General features: G+C 36.3%; 1 protein-coding gene across 4 annotated transcripts in view; it reads left to right on the top strand.

Moving 5' to 3' along the window:
• The window catches only part of PDS5B (PDS5 cohesin associated factor B), a 100,015-nt gene that overhangs the window by 57,186 nt on the left and 16,920 nt on the right, over window positions 1–25,909 (top strand). For all 4 annotated transcript variants that reach the window (XM_058845047.1, XM_058845029.1, XM_058845039.1 and 1 more), the window contains exons 15-25: window positions 1,500–1,548; window positions 2,996–3,135; window positions 3,211–3,326; window positions 4,296–4,401; window positions 6,044–6,204; window positions 6,732–6,855; window positions 7,610–7,768; window positions 8,554–8,622; window positions 12,839–12,975; window positions 17,381–17,504; window positions 23,123–23,327. In XM_058845047.1, coding sequence (XP_058701030.1) covers window positions 1,500–1,548; window positions 2,996–3,135; window positions 3,211–3,326; window positions 4,296–4,401; window positions 6,044–6,204; window positions 6,732–6,855; window positions 7,610–7,768; window positions 8,554–8,622; window positions 12,839–12,975; window positions 17,381–17,504; window positions 23,123–23,327 — 1,390 coding nt within the window. The remainder of the gene's footprint in view (window positions 1–1,499; window positions 1,549–2,995; window positions 3,136–3,210; window positions 3,327–4,295; window positions 4,402–6,043; window positions 6,205–6,731; window positions 6,856–7,609; window positions 7,769–8,553; window positions 8,623–12,838; window positions 12,976–17,380; window positions 17,505–23,122; window positions 23,328–25,909) is intronic.

The following is a 25,909-nucleotide window of genomic DNA, read 5'->3' as shown; positions in this document are numbered from 1 at the left end:
TTTCTTTCAGGAAACAAAAGTGAGATTAAATAGTAACCTTTTAGAAGATGACTTTGTGTGCTTTTTCACTTCTGTCTAATTTCTTCTTTTAGTCATTATAGCTTAGTTGTTGATTTGTTCTCCTGTAGCTGTTGTCCCTGTGCCAAGTATAGGCATTGTGAGAGTTCTCAGAGATAAAGAGGAATACGACAAGAGCTAGTGTACAGATGTTACCACAAAGAAACTTTGATTAGGTAGTAAGAAAAAAAAATTGCAGTAAGGGTAATCAAATATGGGAACATGTAGCCCAGAGATGCTGCAAAATCCTTGTAAATATTTAAAATGCAACTAGAAGTTTGCCTGAAGCAAAATCTGATCCTGCTTTGAGTAGGCAGTTCAGCTGTGTGACCTAAAGTTGTCACTGCCAACCAACATTATTGTGTAACTATAAATCTTTGAACTTCCCAGTCTACCTTTCTGCCATTTACTGAAATTCTACAGACGTCCTCTTTTCTTCCTCTTCAAGGTGTCCTCAGACAAAGCACTATTGAGGGGACTGAAAATATGTTAAGGAGCTTTTTATTGCTGTTGGTTGTAATTTCTCCTGACTTAAGACAGAAGGGACATCAAACTTGCCTTTAAGGCAAGTTACTTTTCTGAAGAGAAAAAACATAAATCACAGCTCCTGGTTTTCTCCTTCAGCAGTGGTATACAATGAAATAAAATACATAACCTTCCCTGTTCAAATGTAGACAAGTGGGTGAATGCTGTTTTGTATCTATTGGAGTACAGTCTTTATTTACTGCAGATGAATGCAAGATTATGTGGATCAAGTGCCACAGCAGAATTTCCAAAAATAAATGTTTCTTAAACTTCTTTAATCTATCATAATTCAATAGAGGTATGCTACTGCAAGTTAATAACTCTTCCTCAGGTTATTTGACATTTGGCTGAATTATTAGTGGTTTGCTCAGTCTTTTTGGTGAAAGCTTTTGCCAGTACTTGAAGACTTGGCTAGTATTAGGAGACCAGAACAGTAGGATGAAAGAAACTCTACAGTACAGTTTTTGTTTTTCTCATGAGTCACAAGAGGTTTGAATATGGGAAGTCTGCTGACAGCATTACGTGAATCCTGTAAATGATACCTGATTTCTGTCTAATTCTTTTTGTCTGAACATGTGAGTTCAGCTGTGACAGCTGAGAGCCCTGAAAATGATGGCATTCTTCTAAGACTACACACTGCAGAAATAGCCCATTTGTGCTGCTCATAAGTTATATGGTAGATTGAAAAGTAATAAAAGTATTTTATGTAATCGATGATGTAGGGATGATCTAACTTTTACTTCCTGTGTCTATGTTGAATTTGCAGTGGTGGTTTTTGATTTCTAACACACGATGTGTTAGCACAATGGATGCCGACTTGTTATTGGTGTACTCTGGAATTTTCCTCACTCAATATTCAAACGGAAATAAATAATGTAAAATTTTTGCTTAATCCATTTTTCTTTTGTGACTTGCAGACAGATGCCAGCAGTAAAGCTATATTCTCAAAAGTGATGGTTATAACAAGTAAGTCACTAAAAGTATTTACGGTGTATAAAATTACAGTAGAACTATATTGCTTTCTTGCTTAAAAATCACTTGGATTAAGCTTATAGAAAGGTGTTTTGCAGCAGATAAAATTTAAAGCAAATCACGATAAACATGATGCAGCAATATGCTTTTAAGAATGAAGGCAATTCTAAGCAGAATTACCATCTTACTGCAAGAAGTCATCAGTCGTGAAGCCTATCACATAGCATTCTGGACTAATTCAAGGTCCAGATGATTTAGGGTGTTAATGTCTATTTTAACATCCATTATATATATATATTCATTGATGTTAACTAAACTACTAAACTATGTACTAGCTTACCTGCCTTCTGAGGTTTTAGTGCTGTAAATGTCATTGGAATGCTAAAGAGTTTGGATTTCAGTATGAAGGACAGCACTTGGAAAACTGAAGAACTTCTGTGTAAACTGAACTATTGACAAAGAAACACCCACCAACCCAAAAGCAGCACTTTTGTTCCCCAGGCCCACCATGTCAATAGCATTAAAACTAGGATGAAGAAAAATTTGCTTTACAATTCTGCAAATTTTTTTTCAAATCCACCTTTTTTTAAAAATGCGATCTGTTCTGGCAAAAAATATACTACATAAGACTGCACATTTTTGATAAAAATGTGGAGGTAAAAAAGGAAACTTGCTGCTTTGTTGGCCATGGTCCCAGTCCTTTTTTGTCAATTTGTAATTTTTCTCATACTTTTAGTTCTAGGTTGTATTAAAAAAAAAAAAAGTTGAAACAGCAAAACAAATTCATAATAGAACTTATTTTGAACCAGTCATCTCGTAGTGCTACACCACAATTTGTACCAGCTTTGCTTAACTGGCTGGACCAAAAATATGAATATCTTAAGTAGTAGACTAATCCTTTGCCAATAATTTGCCTTGCTATAATATAAAATGTAGATATAAAATGAGCATGTAGTTTAAGAAACGCATTTTAAATGGTTTTTTTTCTTATTTTTTGTTTTAATCTGTTGTAAAGCCTATGTTTACTTAATGCATTTTAAATGCCTTTTTTTTTGTTTTGAATATTATAAGCTGTTGTAAAGCTTGCGTTTACTTAAGGGGTAATTTAGCAAAAATACTCTTTTTGATGTTTTTTACACTTGTTGCATTGGGTGATCTGTATACAGAGTATATTTTGTTATGGACTTCAGGCTTTGCAGTCTGAGGTCAGCTTTAGCTCTTAGCAATATTATTAGCAAGAACAACTAGACTTGCTGAAAAATGAGTGTGAAGGATGAGGAAAGCAAAAAGCCAGAGGAAATTTGGGGAAGCCAGAGGAAGTTTGGGGTTTTTATGGTTTTTCTTTTTGTTTGTTTGGTTTGGGTTTTGTGTGGTTTGTATGATGTTCCAAACTTGTGCAATTTATAATACATTAATAGTGATTTGTTTTGGTTATTTAAAGGAAACCTTCCTGATCCAGGAAAAGCTCAAGATTTCATGAAAAAGTTCACACAAGTTCTAGAAGATGATGAGAAAATAAGAAGTCAGTTAGAAATGCTTGTTAGTCCAACATGTTCTTGCAAACAGGCTGAAGGATGTGTGGTAAGAATTGCTCTTAAAGTGTGAATATTTTTGGAACAGAATTGATTAGAAATTTAATTACAACTTATATTTCAGAGGGAAATAACAAAGAAGTTGGGCAACCCAAAGCAACCAACAAATCCTTTTCTGGAAATGATAAAGTTTCTTCTTGAGAGAATTGCTCCTGTTCACATTGATACAGAATCCATCAGGTATTTTCCTATGTGTGTTGTCGGCCATAGATCACAGGGTTTGAAATAGGGATTTCTTACTTTGCCTGTAAGCAGAAGCAGTAATAGGCTAGGTGGGTGTGGCTTAAGGCTTGGTGACCTTCAATGTTTTCTTCTGTTTCACCTTATATAGGGGTTTTTTTATCCTTGTCCAGAATGTAGTCACAGAAGCAATTGCATTGTCATTCAGCATAGCTGGGATGACCTGTCTGAAAAGTGGATGTATTGCTGATGGACAAAGTATGGTTTGTGACCAGCTGACTTATTTTAAAATAACAAATTTCTGTCCAGACCATTCAGCTGGAATTTTCCACCCAGAATATTAGCTCATAGTGACACAAACAGTAATGGAACTGAGGAAGTAAAGATTAGGATGATGAGGCAGCAAGACTTCCAGGAGTGAGACAATGAAGTTATGGGACAGGGGGAAAAAGTAATTGCTGAAATGATTGTTTAACAGCAGTATTTGAAGTAAGCCTTACTGTCAAGAAGAAATACACAGGAGATAGTCTGTAACCAAGAGGACAAAAAATAAACATTTAACAGTTCTGCTAAGAGCCGATGACAAATTTACTAGACTTAAGTATTGTAAACAGTTATTTTCCATCAATTAAGAATTTTTAGTGGGTTGTAGCCTCAGCATAATTCTTACTGAGTTTGTTGCTTGTAATGCTCAAATTGTCTTCTTATTTTGGTCATCCTTACAGAGTAATTTGTATATAGTTCTTAATTCATGATGGATAAATATTTTTGAAGGTAATGCTTCATAAACTTTGATTTGGATAGGAGGTGAGGGCAACCAGCTTATGTATGTAGTTGACATATTTGTTTTATAATAAACGTATGTTTTAAATAAGTTGCTTTAATAAGATTGTTTTCACAAGCTTAAGATATAATTACACATGATGGAATTGCAGCAACTACAAGGCCATGTTTTGATTTCCTCTTCAGTGCCCTTATCAAGCAAGTGAACAAGTCTATAGATGGAACGGCTGACGATGAAGATGAGGGTGTACCTACTGATCAGGCAATCAGAGCAGGTCTTGAATTGCTGAAGGCAAGTACAGTCCTGGTGGTCAGTGAGCATGGGAAACAACTTTGTTAAAATAATATCTTAATTAGCACTTACTATTTTTAGTCAAAAACATGTGGTGCCTACCTGGAAGAACCTGGTTTGATTTTTTGCACTTTATGCTCATCTTATGTGACACATAAGTAAGGTTATTTTTAAAATTATTTAGAAGCTTTTCTGGAAGCCAAAAGTAGTTGAGTATGAGACAGCAGCAGTGGAGTTTTGATTATTACAGCATGAATTCAGTAAATACATACTGTGCTATTGTATATCGATACAACACCGTGGCTCCTCGATATTCTATGTAAATTGGGGTCTTACCTATTTCAGTTATGAGTCATCTTGAGACTGAGCTAACATAGCAATGACTGTCAAATAGTCCATCTGGGGATTAACTTCAGAGGCCTAAAAATCTAAAGGACTCCCATACTGAAGTTTTCAATATTTTAGATAAACTAAGGACTGAGTAGATTCACCTGGAAGGGTGTGGCTCTTTATCCTGATGTGCACATTGAGATAAAAGTGCAGATAAAAAAAAAAGTAGCACAAGAATGTGTCTGAGTAAGAAAGAAAGAAAGAATCATGTTGTGAAGGACTATATACTTGAATGAAAGTTTCCAAGTCAGTATTTACACATTTATATGAACTGGCACGACACATTTATGGAAGAGGAGTAAGACTGCCCTAAACTAAGAGGTCTATACCTCATGAAAATAATATAGAGAGGACAAATACAGGAGTCAGCACTGAGAATGCCATGCAGTGAAGTGGGGGGGAAGGTAATTTGCCTAAAATAGAAAAGTGCATATGAAGAAGTTCGTAGATTTTGAAGATTGTTTCTCTGCCATGGGTCAGAATATTATGTGGAATGAGGCTAATAATCAAGAGCCACTTAAAAATGAAGACCAAATTTCAGGGAGGATCAGTTGAGGGTTTATTTCATTTTTTTGAACATGGGAGGACTGTCATACTTGAAAAGAATCTAGTCCAAGAATCTGAAGGAGAGGTACAGAATCTGCTAAGTTGCTGTGGAAAACTTAAGGGACTAGAGACCCTATTGAGTATGTCTGTGTTGCTATTTTAGAGATAGGAATTTCACTTCAGAGCAGAATCCTTTCTTCCCCTGAGGAAGCAAACTTAAAGTCTGGAGTCATACAAGCTGGATTCCTTTCAGAGGAACAAAATTGAGATGGGCTTCAGAAGCACATGTTGTGTTGCAGTGGCTAAAGTGGATTTAGTCAGTCTAAAAATACTCTGAAGTAAAACTCCTGAAACCTGAATATTGCTTCCTTAGCATCAATTGTGTTTCTTTGAAGACCTGCTCCTGCGGTAACCCAGTACTTGCTAATGTAGACGTAGACACTGAGAAGTGGTATGGTCAGGATAATAGGAGAAGAAACTGAGACTGAAGAAACTGAGACTGAAATAAATTAAATCTAATGAGGTCATGTATAAAGACAGAGAACTTTAGGAGCTGCTAAAAAAAAAAAAGAGAGAAATGTGCATCATGGGTCAAAAACAGGGAGAGTATTATAAATGTTCCAGTATGACACTGGAAAATGACTCTTGATGAAGTGTCCTAGGACCTTTAAAAAATGTTAACATGGCTTTCATCATATTTTGGCAGGTACTTTCGTTTACACACCCTATCTCGTTTCATTCAGCTGAAACTTTTGAATCTCTCCTCGCTTGCTTGAAAATGGATGATGAAAAAGTGGCAGAAGCTGCATTACAAATTTTCAAAAATACAGGAAGTAAAATTGAAGAAGACTTTCCTCACATACGATCGTAAGTTGTATATCTTACTCTGAGCAGTGATCTTTATTGTGTAGGATTTTGGAAGTTCTCACTCTTCCTTTCATCTGCTGTAGCATTATCCTGCATTCTTTTGGAAGAAAGTATTACTTCCGAAATGAGATTTTGAAAGACTGACGTGTAGTGCTTTTTGAAGAATGGAAGTGAAATGAATATACCCCAAGTAGTGGTACATTCCTTGCAATTTAATGGTGATATGTAGGCAAAAATATTTCCAAAGGAGCATTTAGTACCTGTGCAGATACAAATGCCTGTTTTACTACATGATATTTTATCAACAAAAATTAGGGTTTTTTTGCTTGCAAGTTAATTTTTTTTTTCTTCTGTTTTTTGAAGAAATTACCCTGATAAAAGAAATTAGTTCTTTTGCTGCAGTGTTGTGGTTTTTATATGTATATCTGTAGTTCTTAGCTACTTTCATGTTTTGGATGATTTTCAGTTTGTGAAATTACTTATCTCTTGGTCTGTTTGTCTATTTGTTTTGTTACACAACTGTGTAGTGCTTTGCTTCCAGTGTTGCATCATAAAGCTAAAAAGGGACCCCCTCGTCAAGCCAAGTATGCTATTCACTGCATCCATGCAATATTTTCCAGCAAAGAAACACAGTTTGCACAGATATTTGAGGTAACATTAAATATTTAAGTTACTTTGACTGATGTTTTATATTGCACATGTAAACTAAGGGGTGTAGTTGCAAGTTATAGCATATTTAGGAAATACATTTTTCCCCTTTCCTTTTGTTCTTACATGATTTTGGCCTGAAGAATGGTAGTAGAGGGTGTTCTTGGATCTCATGATTCATCATGTTTTAGGTTATATGTTTTAAGGGATGATAGAATAAAAACAAGTGTTGGGCTATGTTCTTGAACCATGAACTATTTATGGAAAGAGGAACCATATGCTACTCCTTACCCCTGTTGAGAATGGTCAAAAGTATTTAAATGATTGCAGAAATTATGAGAAACTGAATTGTGGTACAGACTAAATAAATTTTATAGCTATAACTGTAAATGTACGTTTTAATTAGTGGCCATCAGCCTCTTATCTTGAAGGCTGAATCATAGTCCGTTACTGGAATTGCTATCGTGAGAAAATAGGCTCTTTAATCCACTGTTTCCTAAATGGTCATGCTAGAGCTGTCACTTTTTGAACTGTCCAGAGGTGATAAATATTTTGTTTGTCATCTTGGTGTTTCCTCTGACTTGAGGAAGACTGGATGGGTAGGTGATTGTATCTCTAAAATTAATTAATCAATAATTATTTTAAAATTTTATTTCTAAAGTAGACATGGACAATCTGGTAAGAAGCTGTCATTCCCATCCCCTCAATAAGACACAGATTATATCAGTAATACCTGAATTTGTTGCCTTTTTTTTAGCCACTGCATAAAAGTCTGGATCCAAGCAATTTTGAGCACCTCATTACGCCATTGGTTACTATTGGCCATATAGCCATGCTTGCACCTGACCAATTTGCTGCCCCTTTGAAATCTTTGGTTGCTACTTTTATTGTTAAAGATTTGCTAATGAACGATAGGGTGAGTATTTTTGAAACATTTTATTAAGAGTATGCTTTTCCTGTAGTATCATACTTGGCAAGTGCTTGAGAAAATATTTGGCATGCTGGTTCTGGTTTTTGTATATGGTTGTTTTTTGATTTCCTCATGTAGTTTGACTGCATTGAAAACCCACAGTACAGAAAAGGAGAATTCTACTAATTTGGGAATATTATAAAAGTGGTGAGCTGCATAGCACAGCATTTCATCACTTGTGACTTGGCTTTGGTTAAAAAGGGGAAAATTGTTATGACTTCACTCTGTTTCTTATCTTGAGTGAGTTATAATTTTTAGGAAGTATATTATGTTTGAAATTAAAATACAGTATTTAAATGGAAGACTGAATATTAATTTTTTTAACAATTTTGTATTGATTATAAAATGATCATGAAGTCAAAAAATGAACTTGTGCATTGTTAGAAATCGCTTAGGGAAAGATACACTGTCTAAAACAGTGAAATGTGTGTGAGGTTCCAATCTACTGGACATGGAAAAACTGGGAGTTATTTTCAAAGCAATGGCTATTACGTTCTAAAGGAATAATTTTCAGGTAATAACAACAGCCAATCCCTTTACTAATCTTAAATTTTATGATACTTGGATAGTGAGGTATCTCACCTCTGCAGTGGCTACTTCTGTGGGATACAGAAGGCATAAAGCTGACCAGGGAGTGCTGCTGTATTGCTTCCAGAAGCAAACAGGAAAGAGGAGGTTACAAGTTTCACCAAAGAGTAACAGTAGTGTAACAAATGTAACATTTGGTTTAGCTTCCAGGAAAAAAGACAACAAAACTTTGGGTCCCGGATGAAGAAGTGTCTCCTGAAACCCTTGTTAAAGTAAGTAGCATGTACTGTGTTTACCTGTCTATTATGTTTGTAATACTTAATAAGGATTTGCTCTTGGAAACATACTTTAAAATTATTATGTTATGCATAAATTTATGTACACGCTTCATTAAGTTTTTATATAAGCTCTTTATAGGTTTAGTTTTGTTTTTTGACACTTAACTGTGATGATAGCCGGATTACTTCAAGTAAAATTTTTTCCCCTCCTCTTCAAGGTAGGAGTTAAATACTATAGAAATTTTGTTAAAAGTTTTTGCTTTTCTGTGGATTTTTTATGACATTGCAAAAAATTTTCAGTGTTGTTTTGGAAAAAGAAAAATGGGATTTGGATTTGTCAGTTTCATTAAATGAATAAATCTGTTACATTGTTTATTTTTCTGTGTGCAATATGTATTTGAGAAAAGCCTGGATTTAAGAAAAAAAATCACTTTAAAATGGTGGGAAGTTTGTTTTGGTACTTTACCTAAAAGTATCATTACAAGCTTTTTCTTATTTTGGAGTAAGTGTATTGCAGTTTCTGTACTCCATAAGAGATACTGTCAGTCAGTTTTTCAGCTAATTAGAAATAGATTCACATTGTGGAAAATATATTCTATATCTTCATTTGTTTTTTCAATGCCCTTTGGAACAGGGACAGATTTTTGCTTTCACTTCTTTCAGAATGAGATGCTTGTCTTGTAGTATGCTCTATATTACATAAGTTGTTTAGTTTCTAATGTCTTTTGAATGAAGTTGCTCAGGTACTCTTCCTAGCAGACTTTCTTTTCTGCTAGGTTAGTAAGTACTTTGGTTTGCAGTTTGGTACAGAACTTGATACTGGAAAGGCTTGGGGTTGTTTGGAGTTGATTTGTTGATTTTAGTTGTTTGACTACACAAAGGATATTTTTCATATTTGTGCAATTCCATAGTTACACAGTATACTCCAAAAATTTTTAAAAGAATGCACCTTTGTTTTAATGAAGTGCTAGTTTTAAATAGACATGATTTCGCTTCAGTGATTGTACATTTAACGTGAAGTAGTAAATATTAATTGTTTTTCTTAATTATTTTTAATGATTTATGAAGCTGTATTAATTCTCTAAAATGTACTTTTATATTGATGAAACTCCTCATTTGGCTGTTTGGAAGGGAATTAATCTGCAGAAATTCTTAAGGCAATTTGAAGTTGAAGCCAAGCTGAAAACTGGAAGATTTTATTTGCAGATGAAAGCAGGCTATTGTGAAAATTGATTCGCAAATTTAATTAGCATTTATTACTACTGAGGAGCCTAAACTTCATGTATGCTGCAGACCATGCCATTAGTTTATAAGCTATTTCTCTGTAATAGTGTACTTTTCTTTACTGTGGTTTTAAAAGCCTCTTTTTCCTTGTGTAGCATTATTATATCTCTAGTGGGGATTTTAAAACTAGCAAATTGGAGTATGAAAGTGCAAAGGACTGATGAAAACTAAATTTTAGTATTGTCCAGCCTAGCAGATGTAGACTGATAGAGGACAGCCTTAGGTTCGGGTGCTAAACTTTAGATGAAAGGCTGTCTGAGGAGAAATGTTTCAGTACAGTATTAACTATTAATTGGTTTAATGATTGTAGAAGTTAGACTGGAATGCCTACACCTGGCACTTGAATTCTAAAGCAATAATCTCTTGGCAGTGACCTGTAATGAGTGCTGTGCACCATGCATTGGATTAAGGCTTGTGTAGTAGCAGTGATATTTCTTGTTTCCTTCCATATCACTGGAATATAAGATTTCTCATAATACTTCTCTAACTATGCTCAAAGTAGGCTTTGTTTCATTTTTTGCTACTGCACAAACTTGCAGCCTTTGTGGCTCTGAAACCTCAGGCACTAGAAACTTGAGCCAGCTGCTGTCATAATGGTGATGTAGCAGAAAGACAGTGTTGTCTTTGATATGGTTCTGTCTCATCTTTACTTTCTTATATTTTCATGTTGTGTATAATAATTTTTTATCTCAGAGGAGAATTCTAGGCTCATAGAACACAAATTGAAACAAGAAGTTCAGATTGAATATAAAGAAAATCCTGAGAACAGTCAGACATGCAACAGGTAGCAAGAGGTTGCAGGCTGCCGAGACAGTCTGTGCAGTCTTCATTCTGACACCACAGTCCATAAAATGGAGACCAGTGTGGTGCAATTTCATAGCTGACTTCCTTTGAACAGGAGATTGAACTGGAGACCACCTAACACTCCTTCCAACTGGAATTATCCTTTAATAGCTACACTGCTTGGTTGCCAAGGGAGAATTTAAAACATGACAGCAGTCCAAACTCATGTTATGTTTAACAAAGTCTTCAGGTAATCAGTAGTAGTCACTGGGGGAATTCTCATGCCCTGTACTAATTTCTTGGGAATGCTTAATTCGGAATGGTTGCTGGAATGTCATCATATCATCGTTAACACAGGCAAAGAAATAGGGAAAGTAGTGGGGTCAGATAAAAATTCTGAAGGAGACAGGACTTGGACTTGACTGCATGGAAGGAAGACTAGAATAAGTTGGGATAATAAAATTGGGGAAAAGACATTATGGAGGGACTTACTAGAAGCAGATTGAAATTGGTCAGGGGACTAAGTAGCCTGTGTCTGTTCCGTGTCTGAATACATCATTTATTTGAAGATCAAGGAGATCTGTCATGTTTCCATCTGCCCAACAAATGGGAGGCACTAATGGTTACAAGTCCTGGTTATGACATGAATAAATTGAATTTGTGAGCTGTGAAAAGATCTGATGCTATTCTTGCTGTATTACAATTATCGTATTTGTTTTGATGCTATTAGAATCTTCTGGTGGATATTTAGAGCTTTTCCAATGGAAAAGGCCCTTTGAAAATGAGGGCAAGACAATTTCATTTCTGTTCCTCAGACTCTATTTGCATTCTGAGTTCTGGAGAGACAGACATCCTACAACTTTCTGTTGTTACCCAGTAAGGTGGAGCAAATGAACTACAGTCCTAAAAACTAAACTCACATATAAGTGATAGTCCTAGAACTGAGATCTGATGGTACCATTTTGGTCAGTTTGTTGCAAGGAATATATGAATTATGGTATGATAGATTTAATTTGGTGATAGGGTGAATGTTTATATAAAAGTTACTAGAATTTATTTTCCCACTAATGAGAATATTTGAAGTTACCATGTACGAAAAGTGTTGTTTTCTAAAGCTTTTGGGTTTTGATCTTCAGAGTTCAGTGTTTTTATTTTATTTTATTTTTTTTGCTAAGGGATGTCTATGTGATTCAGATGAGCATTTTCCTTTTGCTTTAAGAAGATACTCTTGTTTGTTTTCTTTACTGTCTCTGTCATATGAAAGGATAAAGAGATTCAAATACTAAAACAAACTTTATCTCCAAATGGATGTCTTATTTTCACTTGAATGAAATGAAATTACTCAGTGTTTCATAGTAGTCACTGGATTCTGCATACTGACAGAAGCTTGCCTCAAAACACTTGGTGTTTCCATTGGCAAAATCAAGTTATCCCATGTAACTAACTTTGAGACTTTTCTTTAAATAGCTGTGAAAGAAAGTATCCTTTTCCAGGGTAAGTTATCATAGTACAGATCTCTACTCTTAACAGTCAAGATGTCTATTAAGTGTTTTTTCAAGTATGTGTCTTAAATTTAAGCTCAAATATTACATAGATAAATAGAGAATATAGAGGGCAAAGGAATTTAATGCCTAGGTCACGGGTTCAGTCCCCATATGGTTCATTCATTGGACTTGTTGATCCTTGTGGGTCCCTTCCAACTCAGAATATTCTATGAATTGTAGTAATAGATAAAGATGAAAATGTGTTCTGCTTTTTGATCCAGTAACATTTTCTAAATAAGTATAACCTGTTTAGCCTGTTTCACAGTATTTAATGGATGAAAGCTCAATTAAGAAAATGTTTTCAAAGGACAAAATACGTGATTGCTTGTAGAAGCAACAGCTCAAACTTTAACTGTGTGATTTTTATTGGCTGTAATACATGCATGAGACTTTCAGTGAAAAGTTGCTGTCTAGTGAGAGTATGTCTAGTTATCTTTCAGTATTTAAATGATGTTTTGCAGTCTTGACAGACTTATGTTTGTACCAGCAAAAAGCACTTGGGAAAAAAAATACTATGTGATTAAATTAAGAGAAAAGATTATTTTGAAAATGAGGCTTATGATATGATTTGATTTGGTATAATTTTTATTTTTTTTCAGATTCAGGCCATCAAGATGATGGTTCGGTGGTTGCTAGGAATGAAGAACAACCACAGCAAGTCAGGAACTTCCACTCTGAGATTGCTAACAACAATATTACACAGTGATGGAGATTTAACAGAGCAGGGGAAAATAAGGTATGTTAACAGATGCTAATGTTTTCATGTGATGATGGAGTGGGGGACTATTCTGTTAGACTGCTTAACAATTTATTCGTCTTATGAAATAAGATGTGATGGTAAGCTTGGCTGGTTCCTATGTAAGTTTGCTGAGTCTCAGGTTTTTTAGCACTGTACACAGCTGAATTTTAGGTCTCATATTCTTGCTTTTATTTCTCTCTTCAATAGGTCATTACTCATATTGCAGGAATAAACTGTGTGACTTCCTCCTTCCAAAAATTTGTTTTAATTTTTTAGACAGCTTGCTGTTCCTGGTGTACCAATTTCTGTGTATGCCAAATGCCAGTAGGTGGGCTTTCTAATAAAGAATAATAGTATGTTGTATAAACCAGGTGGAAATACTTAGTACACAAGACACTTCTGCTTGGAGGCAGGCTAATCCCTTGAGGTCTCTAAAAGTGAAAGCTAGAAGGAAATGTGTAAACAGGATTAAGTCTCAATAAATAATTTACCTTTTAGGTGACTGTTAGACAACTTGTTTTTCAGGATATCTTCTTAATCCTCTGTCGTAGGAAAAGTGACAAGTTGTCAGCTACTATTGCTTGCCAAACATTGGAAATTTATGTCTACAAAAGCCGTTAAAGGCATGGGTAGATTGTGCCAGTGTGTTTAAAAAGGTTTTTATTTTCAAGTAGAGTTAATATTATACCATAGTTATGCAGATAGAACCCATACTGTGTGTGTGCAAAATTGAAGACCTGAGAGCTGTCTAGTATATTATCTTTGTAGCAACTGTGTAGGCTGTCCTAAAGTTCTTTGTAAATAATTATTTCATAGTTTTAAGTTCTGTAATGTGACCATTTGTGGCAGTTGCCAGGGAGTTGAGTGGCAGTAATTTAGATTTTCAGCACAACTACTTGGAGCAAATGGTTGATTTATGCAGTAGTTAGTGAATGGATCAGTTCTGTGATCCTGTGTATTTTCATGCTTGGAATTATTATTCCTTACTGTTTTAGAAATTTAATTTTCCCACTCCTTTTCTGCTCCAAAGTAAAAGCAGAAACTTTATATAGTGATGTGATCAGTTCTCCATTTTTAAATCAAGTTCATGGAGGGCTAGGGAGGGATCCTTTCAGGCAGGGAGAAAGCCGCAGTGACATGTGATGTTGCTGCGGAGATAACTCTTCAATCCCAGAGCTTGGAGCTCTGCATCTTGGATGGATGTTGAGCCAGTGGACATGTTATGGGTTAGGACTGAAGAGAAGACTGCTCTCGGTATCATCGTGGTGAGTGTCTGCTATGGGACCCCTGACCAGGAAGAGGAAGTGGATGAGGCCTTTAAACAGCTGAAAACAACTTAATGTATGCAGTCTTTGGCCCTCGTGGAGAAATTCAACCTCTTTGATTTCTGCTGGAAGAGCAACACAGCAATGCCTAACAATCCAGGGCAGCATCGATGACAACTTTCTGACACAACTGGTAGAGGGCCTGATGAGGAGAGGCTCTCTGTTGGACCTTATACATGCCAGCAAGGAGAGGCTTACTGGGGATGTGAAGGTTGGAGGCAGCCTTGGCTGTAATGATCCTAAGATGGTGGAGTTCAAAATCCTGAGGGCAAGAAGGGTGTCAGAAGACAAGATAGGACTGGACATCAGGAGAACAGTCTTGGGACTCTACAAGAATGTGCTTGTAGGACCCATTGGATAAGGCCTGGATAAAAGAGGGGCTGAAAAAAGCTAGTTATCTAGTATTCAAAAATTATCCCTCAGTGCTCAAAAGTGGTCACAGCAGAAGGTCAGACACAGCAAACTGTACCTGGATGAGCAAGAGACTCCTGGCAAAATTCAAACACAAAAGAGGGATCGAGAGCAGCCCTGCAGAGCAGTACTTAGGGACATTGGTGGATGAAAGGGTGGACATGAGTCAATAATCTGTGCTTACATCCCAGAAAGGCAGCTGTGACCTGGGCTGCATCAAAAGAAGCGTGGCTAATGGGTTGAGGGATTTGATTCTGCCTCTTTAACTCAGTCTGGTGAGACCCTACCCAAAGTACTGCATCCACCTCTGGGGTTCTTAGCACAGGAAACACATGGACCTGGTGGAGCATGTTCAGAGAAGGGTCACAAAAATTATCAGAGAGGTAGAGCATTTTTATGAGGAAAGGCTGAATGAGTTGGAGTTCAGCCTGGAGAAGAGGAGGGTCTGGGGAGACCTCATTGTGACCTGTCAGTACTTAAAGGGAGCCTATAGATAGAGCAAAGACATTTTTTTTATGGTGAGGGTGATGAAACACTGAAGCAGTATGTCCAGGGAGGTGATAGCTGCCTCATCCCTAGAAACATTCCAGGTCAGGTTGGACAGGCCTCCCAAGTACCTACTCATTGAGGGGGTTGGACTAGATGAGCTTTAACGGTCCCTTCTGGCCCAACTATTCTATGGTTGTATGAGGTATGAAGGAGGAAGTAGAGATGGGTAATCCGGCAGGAATGCAGAGAACAACATCTGAGATACAGTTAGGAAAGTCAGCTCCCAGCTGGGATAAAATGTAGTGAGAAGTGACAAAGACAACGAGAAGAGCTTCTCTGAGTGACAAAAGGAAGTCTAGGGAAAATGTGCATCCACTGCTGAATGAGGCAAGAGCCCTGTTGACAGGACATGTAATAATTATTTTGTGGTTCTCACTATTGCTTTTCAGGAAAGCGCCAAACTGATAGAAGGGCCAGTCCATTGTCTCTGTGAGCTATACTGCCTACATTAGCAATTGCTCTCAAAACCTGAAGCAGAGGAGATGATGTTTCAGGCCTGTCAGTTCTGCGTGGAACTTGCTGACACTTCCTGACCTTTGTTCTTCACCCATTGAGTGCAAAAAGGATATCTTCTTTCTGGCAATGCTTACTGTGTCCCTTCTGTGCAAACCTGATACTGCTCCTTCTGAGTTGGAGTAGATTTTGAAAAGAGTAAAGTTGTCCATTCAGACAGAACATAACCTTTTAGACTGTACTTGATATGAGGTCATTCTATGTGAGTCAGTTTTAGTGTTCATGGCTTGCACTTGTCTTTTAAACAATGTTTAATGATTTGATAAAGATAATTGAATTAAATGAAAGTGACAGGGCTCAGGAGCCTTTGATGATGCTGAGGCCACCAGTCATGTTGTAATCTTCTTTGTGTTATTGCCCTCATCAGCCCTAAAAGTGACTCTGTCCCTATGCCTCTTGAAATCTACACAACTCTGCCTTTCAGTGACAGTGTAAGAGATTTTTTTTTTTACTTCAAAGCATGGTTTAGCCTGGAGTGTCAGATGAAGGCAAGGTCCCACTTGGACAACAAATCCCTTCTCTTGTTCATCCTTCATACTTTGAAGCAGTAGGATTGATGACTTTTTTAAATTGCTTATAAATCGACAACCGATTTCTTCGAGTTGTTAGCATATGTAGGTTAAATTCACCAGTCCTGTATTTTTTTAATACCGAATTTTATCAATAAACAGTATCTCAACTGTTCTTTCCAAGTCTTTCTTTTTAATTTTATAAGTCATAACAGTCCTACAAAATTCAAGATTATACAAATTTTCTATTTGTGGTTATGTAGAACAGCTAAGTTGAATCTTTCATGTCTTTGTAGCAGGATTTTGATTTTAGTCTGTACTAAACATGAAATAAGACTATCAGTATCAGAAGACACTATCAGTTGCTGAAAGTATCGATATTAGATATAAAGTTGAGATTTTCTTGAAATACTATCTGTATTTTTTCTTAAACTAATGCTTACAGAGAGAAAAATAATTTAAAACCCTTTGGAGTTTAGAATGTCATAGTTCTGTGCTGTAGAAAATTTGCCACACATCTGATAAACATTTTCAATGGTTGTATTCAAAAGACATTTTGCCATTCTCTTAAAATAAAATTCACATAGTCATGTATTACAGTGTCTAATTAATCACAATTTATGTTGGCCTGAAGCATTGCTTTTGAGCTAGAAAATTTGGCAACTTTGGGGACTAGAAATGGGCTGGCTACTTCTTTGGCAGGACTCCCCTGCTGAAGGAGGACCAGCAAGCTAAGCAGAAGTATCTTACTGCTAGATATGGTCTCTGAGGGGCAGTATGGACTGTCCTGGCTCAGTGCACAGCTAGAACTATTTCACACCCATGTGGAACTTTTAGAAAGTTTGATGGAAAATTTTTATTGCCAGTTTGGGACCAGGTAATGCTAAGTGGGAATAGGCTGTAAAATGTGATGCTATGAAAATCACTTCGGGCTTCAAATCTTCTGCTGGAATGGGGGTGGCTAAGTTCACAGTAATTTCTTTCCTTTTAAGTACTTGTTTTTCAGTGATGCAAACTTACTGGATTTAATTAAGTCAAATAATTGCATAATTTTTTTGCTAATTAACCTTCACAATCTATGTGCTTGTTTTTCAGTAAACCTGATATGTCTCGCTTGCGGCTGGCTGCAGGGAATGCTATTGTGAAGTTGGCACAAGAACCTTGTTACCACGAAATCATCACCTTAGAACAATACCAGCTGTGTGCACTAGCCATAAATGTAAGGAGATTTCTTGGGAGTTGTGGGTTATCAGCAGATGTACGAGTATATAGTTGTTTGTTCTGTATGTTACATGTATTTCTGCAAATTTGGTTTTATGCAAAATATTCAGCCTCGGCATAAAGTTATTTCTCCATTACATAATCCTGAAAACTCATTTTGGATGAGAATTAGATCTGTAATGCTGGGCTGTCCATTGGGGGAATACTAACTTAGACTAGTCAAATGTTAGAATACTGATAAACTAAGAAATACAGTATGTATTTAAATAATACCCCAGCTGCATTATAACATATCTAGAAGTTAAAATGAGATGCTGTAAAGTATGTTGAGCTGTGGTGAACATACCACATGGTTTCCCAGCCATGGGTAGAATATATTCAGGATGCAGAGGTCTGCAAAAATAATTGGCATCCTTCAAATATTAAAAGAAGCAGGGAGATATTCCTTAGCACATGCTGGAATTTTCATCCTTAACTTCTGCCTATGAGCCCATAGTAAGGCAATAACTCTAATATTGTTAAGTAGAGGTATAGGGACCCTCTCTATTTCTGGCTTTTAGACTTAGCAAATTGCACAGAAATTGATTCATACCCCAAGAGTAAGGTGGTCATAAAGGGACTTCCGTTGTTATTTGTGTAGCTGCTGGTATTCTCCTGGTTTTCCAGAAGTCAAGAAATCCTCTGGAAGGAATCCTGTCCAGAAGATAACTGCACTAATAATGATATGCCATTTTAGACCTTAATTCCTGTGTCCAGCTAAAGCTTTAAAAGCTGTGACCCATTTTAAATGTCACAAGACTTTAAATTGGCATTTAATGTTAGAAAACATAGTATGACTCCTTTGTGGATATTGTTTACTTTCATGCAGAGTATCTTTTTTAATTTCTAAAGCTGCTTGGAGTTTGTTACAGTTAGACTAGAAAAATCATTCCTGTACCAGGGTAAGACAGTCCTTATTAGGCTTGTATATTGTTTTAATATTATGTTTATGTGGATTTTAAGCTTCTGTGTTCCTATGAAAAGGAGCCCTTACTCAGTTCCCAAATGCAATGAAAAACAAGAGAAATGGAACAGAGCTTTAAACTACTTAAGCAGATGAAATCTAGCAAAACTACAGCAGGAATTCAGTGGTAATAACTGAAGGCCTTTACACCCAAAGCAAAGTCTGATACTTTTCAGCTTTCCTACTCCAAAACTGAATAGAAATGTTAGTTTTGTCTCAAAATGAATGGTAAAGATTTTTACAGTTCAGAACAAAATTAGTCGAGAGAAAAATAGGCACTCGGTGTAATGACAAATACGTTCTGTTTCTGCTCTGGAAAGGATACTCAAGCTGTATAATGTCATGCCAAACTAGCCTTGCCAATGTAGTGTTTGCATATTCTGTTTTCTTGTGAACCCAGTGATCAAAATCTGTTCATTTCTTCAGTCATTTCCCTCCTGTGGCAAATCTTGCTTTATTGCAAATGTTAACTTTGTAGTACCTATCAGAGTTTTGTTTCATTGTTTTGCTACTCTTTTCAGTATGTTAAAGTGCAGGCTCTTTGCCCTCCACTGCCTCTCACTTTTATCACTTATTTTCCAGCTAGAACAGTCTTAACTGTTCGTGGCTATTCTAACAGATGTGTTGTCACCATTTTTGTGTCTAATGCTTACTTTCCCTGAATTTTCAGAAGGAAATTTTGAGAAATGATATTCAAATTAGAACATGATAGGGTTTCAGCATGTATAAGCCAGTTAGTATCACATTTTACTGTAGCATTATAGCATACTTTGGATCAGAAGGAACCCATAAAGATCATCTCATTAAACTCCCCTGCTGTGGTCAGGGGCAAGTTCCACTAGAACAGGTTGCTCAAAGCCCCATCCAACCTGGCCCTGAACATCTCCAATGATGGGATGTCCACAAGTTCTCTGGGCAACCTGTTCCAGTGTCCTGCCATCCTCGCAGTAAAAAATCTCTTCCATATGTCTAATCTAAACCTCTCCTCTTTCAGTTTAAAACTGTTGCTCCAGAGCTGGACACTGCACTCCAGCTGGGGCTGCCAGGAGACCAGAGTACATGTTGAGAATCCCCTCTCTGGCCCTGCTGGCCACTCTCCTTCTGATGCAGCCCAGGACATAGTTGGCTTTCTGGGCTGCAAGCTCATATCCAGTTTTTCATCCACAAATGACCCCAGTCCTTCTCTGCAGGACTGCTCTCAATCCCTTCATCCCTCCATCTCTATGGATACTGAGGTTTCCCTGGAGCCAGGTGCAGGACCTTGCACTTGGGGCTCTTGAACCTCTTGATGTTCCCCTGGGCCTAGTCCTCAAGCCTGTTAAGGTTCCTCTGGATGGAAGCCTTTCCCTCCAGTGTATCAGCTGCACCACTTGGCTTGGTGTTATCCACAGGCTTGCTGAGGGACGTTCTCAACCCTCCTATCTGTGTAATTAACAAAGATGAACAATGCCAGTCTGGTCCCAGTATTCCACCCTAAGCACACCAGTTGTTACTGATCTCCATTTGGACATTGATTTTTTTTTTTTTTTTTTGACTGCAATCCTTTGGACATGGCCATCCAGCCAGTTTTTTATCAGTTGAGTAGTCCATCTCTGAAACCCACATTGCTCCAATTTAGAGATACCAATGTTATGTGTATACCTGTGTCAAAGCCTGTGTAGAAGTCCAGGTAGGTGACATCAGTTGCTCTTCCCTTATCCATCTGCACATTCAATTAATTCTAAAAGGTTAGACCAGTCAGGCATGATTTGTCCTTTGTAAATCTGTGTTGGGTGTCTGTAACCCTCTCTTTGTGGGTATCCATATGCTTTGTCATTGCTTCCAGGAGAATCTCTCCTTTGCAGTATCCTTTCTGTCACTTTTCCCTCTTCATTTATTGATATTACTTTGCCTTTCATGACTTTCTAAGTTGTTTTCTAGAATTGAGATTGTAAGCTCTGTCAGGTGAGGAATTCTGCCTTTCATTTTCACTGCAGGTCCTAATGGATTTTGAATACTTATAAATAACTTTTCTAGATGTTTTTGAGTCCTCCAATATCTGTCAATGGAGATTCTCAGATGCAGAGTAGCTGTAATGGCTTTAATGACTTTTTCACGTAAAAGTGGTACTGGTTTTTTGGTTTTGTTTTTTAGATTTGGCATGTGCACATATGCATACATATTAATGCTTAGAGTGGCTAGTATTAGAATCCATTTCTTGATGGTAGATATTGATTACTCTGAAAGTTTATTTATTCTTAACACTTTCAAGTTAACCACAAATCAGGTGAAATCAAGGCCAACTCTAGTTCTGTGTTCTTTAATTCATAGCAAAGTTTCTTTAAGTGGGCAGATGAGAAAACAGATTAAACAACAGGAAAAATCTTACTTTTTAAGGCCTGTGATGTCTGCATAGGTTCTGCTGTGATTCTCTGCTGGCACTTTTTTTTTTCCTCTGATGGTGCAGCTTTGTAATATGTAACGATTGGAGTGCAGAATGCATGATAAATCACTAATTGCTGTATGAAAGTGGCAGTGGTAAACAGGGGCTTTATGATGATGAAGTGCATGTAGTTTTAGTAATTTTAAAATAAGTTACATATGTGTTTGGCCAATCTTATAAGCTTACCAGCAGTTGACGACTTTGATCTTCAGGACAAATTTTGATGTCAGCAGAGCTTCATATTGAAAGAGAATGAAAAGTAATTGAGGATGGTACTTCAATCTCATGCAAGCTTTGAGATCAGATTTAAGATCTGATAAGCTTTGCTGTTGATAATGCAATTTAATTGTATTTAGAATAAATCTTGTAAATTGCACAAGTTTAATTTGTTTAAAAAAATTCCAGAGCTTTTTCAGTTTTCTTTGTTCACGTAAGGGGGTGTAATTGGTGAATCAGAGGTGTGTCTGAATGGTACATGATGTTTTGCAAATATATATTTTTTAATGCTTTTAAATGGTGAACTTCTGAAGAATTGGCATTGAATTCTGAGATGTAGATATATAGAATTGGGTTTTATGGAGTTTGTGTCTACTGTTAAAAATAGCATACCTTGGTTAAGTCTTGTCCCCCTCCTTCTCAGTGTAACTGAGTTGAATTTAATGTTATTCCCAATATTAAAAGATAAAGAAATAATAGTAATTCCAGTTGGCCACACAATACCATCAGTAACAACCAACTGTACCTCCCTTGTCCTCTGAGATAAAGATGTTTCCCTGCTGAAACACCAACTAAGCATCAGTATCTTCTGAGCTTCCTAAAGGCTTTAGACTGAGGTGATACTGAGGAGGAAAAGACGGCTCTACCGTAGCCTCCTGTGGCAGTGGATTTGCTATAAAGAGACAAGAGATATTGAGCAAATCTCATGGTTTGGGTTTGTGGGCTTGGGTTACTTCAACTCTGGTTACAGCAGGTGTTTCAGGATTTTGGTCCACAGAGGGAGAATATTGCTGGAAGCACAGCAAGGAGAAAATAGGGTTTGATTGAAAAAAGTTTCTTCTCAATTTCGTTTTTGTTGAGGGCAGAGGGAGGATTGTTTTATCTAATACATGATCTCTTTTGATGCCATTTGCAAATTTAGCAGATCCAGTGTATCCAGTGGCTGGGTTTTGGCACTTCCAGTTGACTGAAACTGGAAACCCTCTTCAATCCTTTCTGACTTCAAAACAGACTTTGAAAATTGCTAAAATAGTTCCTTACTCCTGATAACATTTTTTTCATCGTATTTAGAGATAAATCTTTCCTCTTGACCTTTTTTTGGCAGGTTAAATGTATTTAAGCTATTTTGGTGACCTTGTCTACCTTAAGCTTTTCTCTGTGTTTTCTTCAAAGTATTTTCTACACGTTTCTGTTAATCTTCCTTGTCCTGTGTTAGTAAATGGTTTGTCATGTATTAAATGGTATATGTAGGTTATTTTCATACAAAAAAAAATTAAAGTTCATGCCTTTTCTGGGAACACATTGCTTAATAAACTGTAGAACTACAATTGCTGCCTTCATATTGATTTACTTTGAGTTGTTTGGCAGCTGTTAGACACAGATAATTCTTTTCCATGGTCAGTTGTAGTGCATAGGTTTCCACAGAATAATTGGAATGCTTGGTACTCTCTTCAGTGTTTCACCTTATCTGATAATTCGGTTGAATTTTATTCAGTTTTTAATGTTAATGTCTTGATGAAAATATGTGAAATCGTAGCAGTAGAATCAACATGTTGGTGGTTACTGGTGGCTAAAATGTTTTCATGCAGATCTGTGACTTTGGCTTTATAAAGCAAGTGACCCAATTGTAAACAATTTCTGTAGGCCTTGTGTCCTGAGTGTGATATCTTCCTGCACAATTTTTGAACCTTAGCTCTTCTTCTGAGCTGAAAGGAAGCTGATTAATTCAATTAATTAAAATTGATTTGAAATTTTGAATTGAAAGCTGATTAAATCAATTTCAATTTAATTGAAAATTAAATTGCTCTGAACTGGCATTAAAAAAGAATTCTTGCAATTCCTATGTTTCAATGGCTTCAAGGTCTAATTGATTTTAGCATATTTACCTGAGCTTCCATGCTTTATTTTACAGTTTATATTGCTTTAGAAAAAGTTTACTGTTATCTTTTTTGGTTTTGCCTTTTTTTTTTAATAGGATGAATGTTACCAAGTGAGACAAATATTTGCTCAGAAACTTCACAAAGGCCTTTCTAGACTACGACTGCCACTAGAATATATGGCTATTTGTGCACTGTGTGCAAAAGATCCTGTGAAAGAGAGAAGAGCTCACGCTAGGCAGTGCCTTGTGAAGAACATAAATGTCAGAAGGGAATATCTGAAGCAACATGCAGCAGTTAGTGGTAAGAGAAGTCACTTTTTGCTACAAGTGCTGTAGTTCAAATATAAATGTGCGTAGACTGAAAACATTGATGGTTGTTTGTTTTTATACACAGAAACACTGTAAATTTGATTTGGAGGTATCTAATGAAAACTGAAAATGTACAGGTTTTCTGGTTTTCTTTTGTCCAGATTTTCTTTTGATTTTTTTTTTTTTTAAACAGGTACTGCTGAGGTCTTTGAGTTTTGTTAAAAACTGCAAATGCTTATGCCTAAATATATTGCAAGTGAAGTAATTTTCCAAGGCAATTATGTGTACTGTTTGAACTTAATAATGTTAATAATGTTCCAACTGAAGTGACAGTGATTAATTTTACTTCAGCAATTACTAATAAGTAACTTTAGTACATAAATGCTGTACTAAATAGACTGTCCTTGAACTGCTTTATGAGTAGCACTTTGTGTTATTCCTGCAAATAGCTATAGTTGTTGGCACTTCAGGATGAGTTTATGCAATTCTTTCTTCTCTGTGCCAGTGGTCTGATTGTGGGAATGCTTTGGAAGTTGTTATGGACTCATGTCAGCTATGTTTCTTTTATTAAATCAGTCCTTTTGACTTAAAGCTACACACATACAGTATTACAATGCTGGTACAGGGTCATAGGAAAAAGTAGACCTTTATGAAGAGCTATAGCATTTTTGAATAAGAGGTTTTGAAAGTTTTATTTCTTTGAAAGATTACTGATGGTTTGACCTTTGTGGAATGAAGGGCATTTTTTCATCTTTTTAGCCTAAGCCAGACCTGTTTCATGAATTTGATCTCAGAGTCAGATAACTGACATCCTTCTGTGTTTATGAATCACTTTATATTAGCTATGTCAGTCAGTCTTTCTCAGTCCCCTTAGACTCTGATCAGAGAATAAGTCTGCAGACAAATCCTTTTGTGTATCATTAATTAAAGAAAAAAGTGGTACTTTTCTACCATTTAATAACATGAAAAAAAGAAAAATTAAATTGAACGAACACCTCTAAGTAATTTTAATATTATTCCTCTTGAAAGTTGAAAAATCTTTTTAGTTATGTAGACAGGAAGTATAAGAATTCTCAAATGTCTAAAAAAGATGCTGCTAAGTTACTATCAAAAATCTGTGGAAGAAATTAAGAGGAACCTAGGTGTCTGATTTTCTTTATCCAGTAGGACCTCGAAGTGCACCTGATAAATTCTTTTCTTGCTGAAATAATTGAGTGATGCCTTTGATTTGACATATGCTATAACACATGGGGAGTCTGGATTAAATATAGATTACAGGGTTTTTTTTAGGATTCTAATCTTAACTTTGTGCCATTCAGATTTACCATAGACTGCAGGATTTTTTGAGGGTTACAATCTTAATTTTGTGCCATTCAGATTTACCAGTCTGAGCTTTCAGCAAATAAAATGTCTTGAACTGTTTGTATCCTAAAATACCCATATTGCAGCAGTTCAGCCAAAGCTCAGTTGTGGAAATAACACGATATTTTAATGTGTGTCTCCCTTTGCCACTCTTCCTGCTGACCATGCAGAAATTCAGGGTGGTAATGATGCTCATATCTCCTCCGGAAATCTGCATCTTTGATAATTCCAGCTATTTGTCTGAATCTATAAATGTGTGATTTTTTGATATGTTTGGTCTCAAAGACTTCATACAGGTGAGAAGGATATTGGTTGGATATTTTGGGGGGATTGCAGCTGTTGTTGAAAATATGGTAAATTTCTGTTTACCCTGCCTGAGGAGAATTTTTTAAGGACTGGTACCAGACAATAAAACTCCTCTTTCTTCCACACTGGCCTTTTATATGCTGGCAGGAATTATTCTCAGGCCTCTTAAATTCTCTACATGCTATTCAGAGTGGAAACCACTCAAGAAGAGACTTATTTTGATTGTGTATCTGTTACTAGTTTCATCTGAGTAGAGACGTGTCTTGGTCTTGCATAAGAATTTTTATGTTCTCATGATGGGCTTTTATGTGAAGGTCAGTAAGCAGAAAAATTACAAGAGTAAAGACTTTTTTTTAAACAAGTTTTCTTCCTTAAAGCTCATAAATTACTCTTGTGAAGGGTTTTGGCACACTGTAGTTTTATGTGCTGGTAGGAAAGCCACCCTACCTTTCAGGTAGTGTCTTCTTTCATTGGAGATAAAAGTTCTGGGTTTTTTTTCTATTTTTTTCCTACTGTTTTTTGTCTTGACAGGGGTTAAATATAGTATGTATCAATATTTGTTCTTTTTCCTGTTTTGTCTGGAACTACTTCATTTTACTTTCCAGACCCACTTGGAATTATTGTTGTAGTTATATGAGAAATTGTCCAAGGCAGGAAGTTACTGAAAAACTGAGTTTATGAGCTCTTGATGAGCATTCTATTGAAGTTGCTAATTAGTACAAATAATAGTGGGTTGGTTTGTCTGGGGCATGTCTAAGGCAAGCCAATTTTGCTAGTGTTCTGAAGTTGTAATTATGTTCTTTTCCTTCCTTGCCACATCTTTATTTTTTTGTTTAGTAATGTGAACAGCTGATGGCTAAAATACAGGACAGTGCTTGAGAAGAAGTAAAGGATGTTTTTGAAGTT

Source organism: Poecile atricapillus, chromosome 1 (genome assembly GCF_030490865.1).
Source record: "Poecile atricapillus isolate bPoeAtr1 chromosome 1, bPoeAtr1.hap1, whole genome shotgun sequence".
NCBI classification, from domain to species: Eukaryota; Metazoa; Chordata; class Aves; order Passeriformes; family Paridae; genus Poecile; species Poecile atricapillus.
The sequence above is the reverse complement of the archived record's forward strand: the minus strand, read 5'-3'. Positions and strand labels throughout refer to the sequence as shown.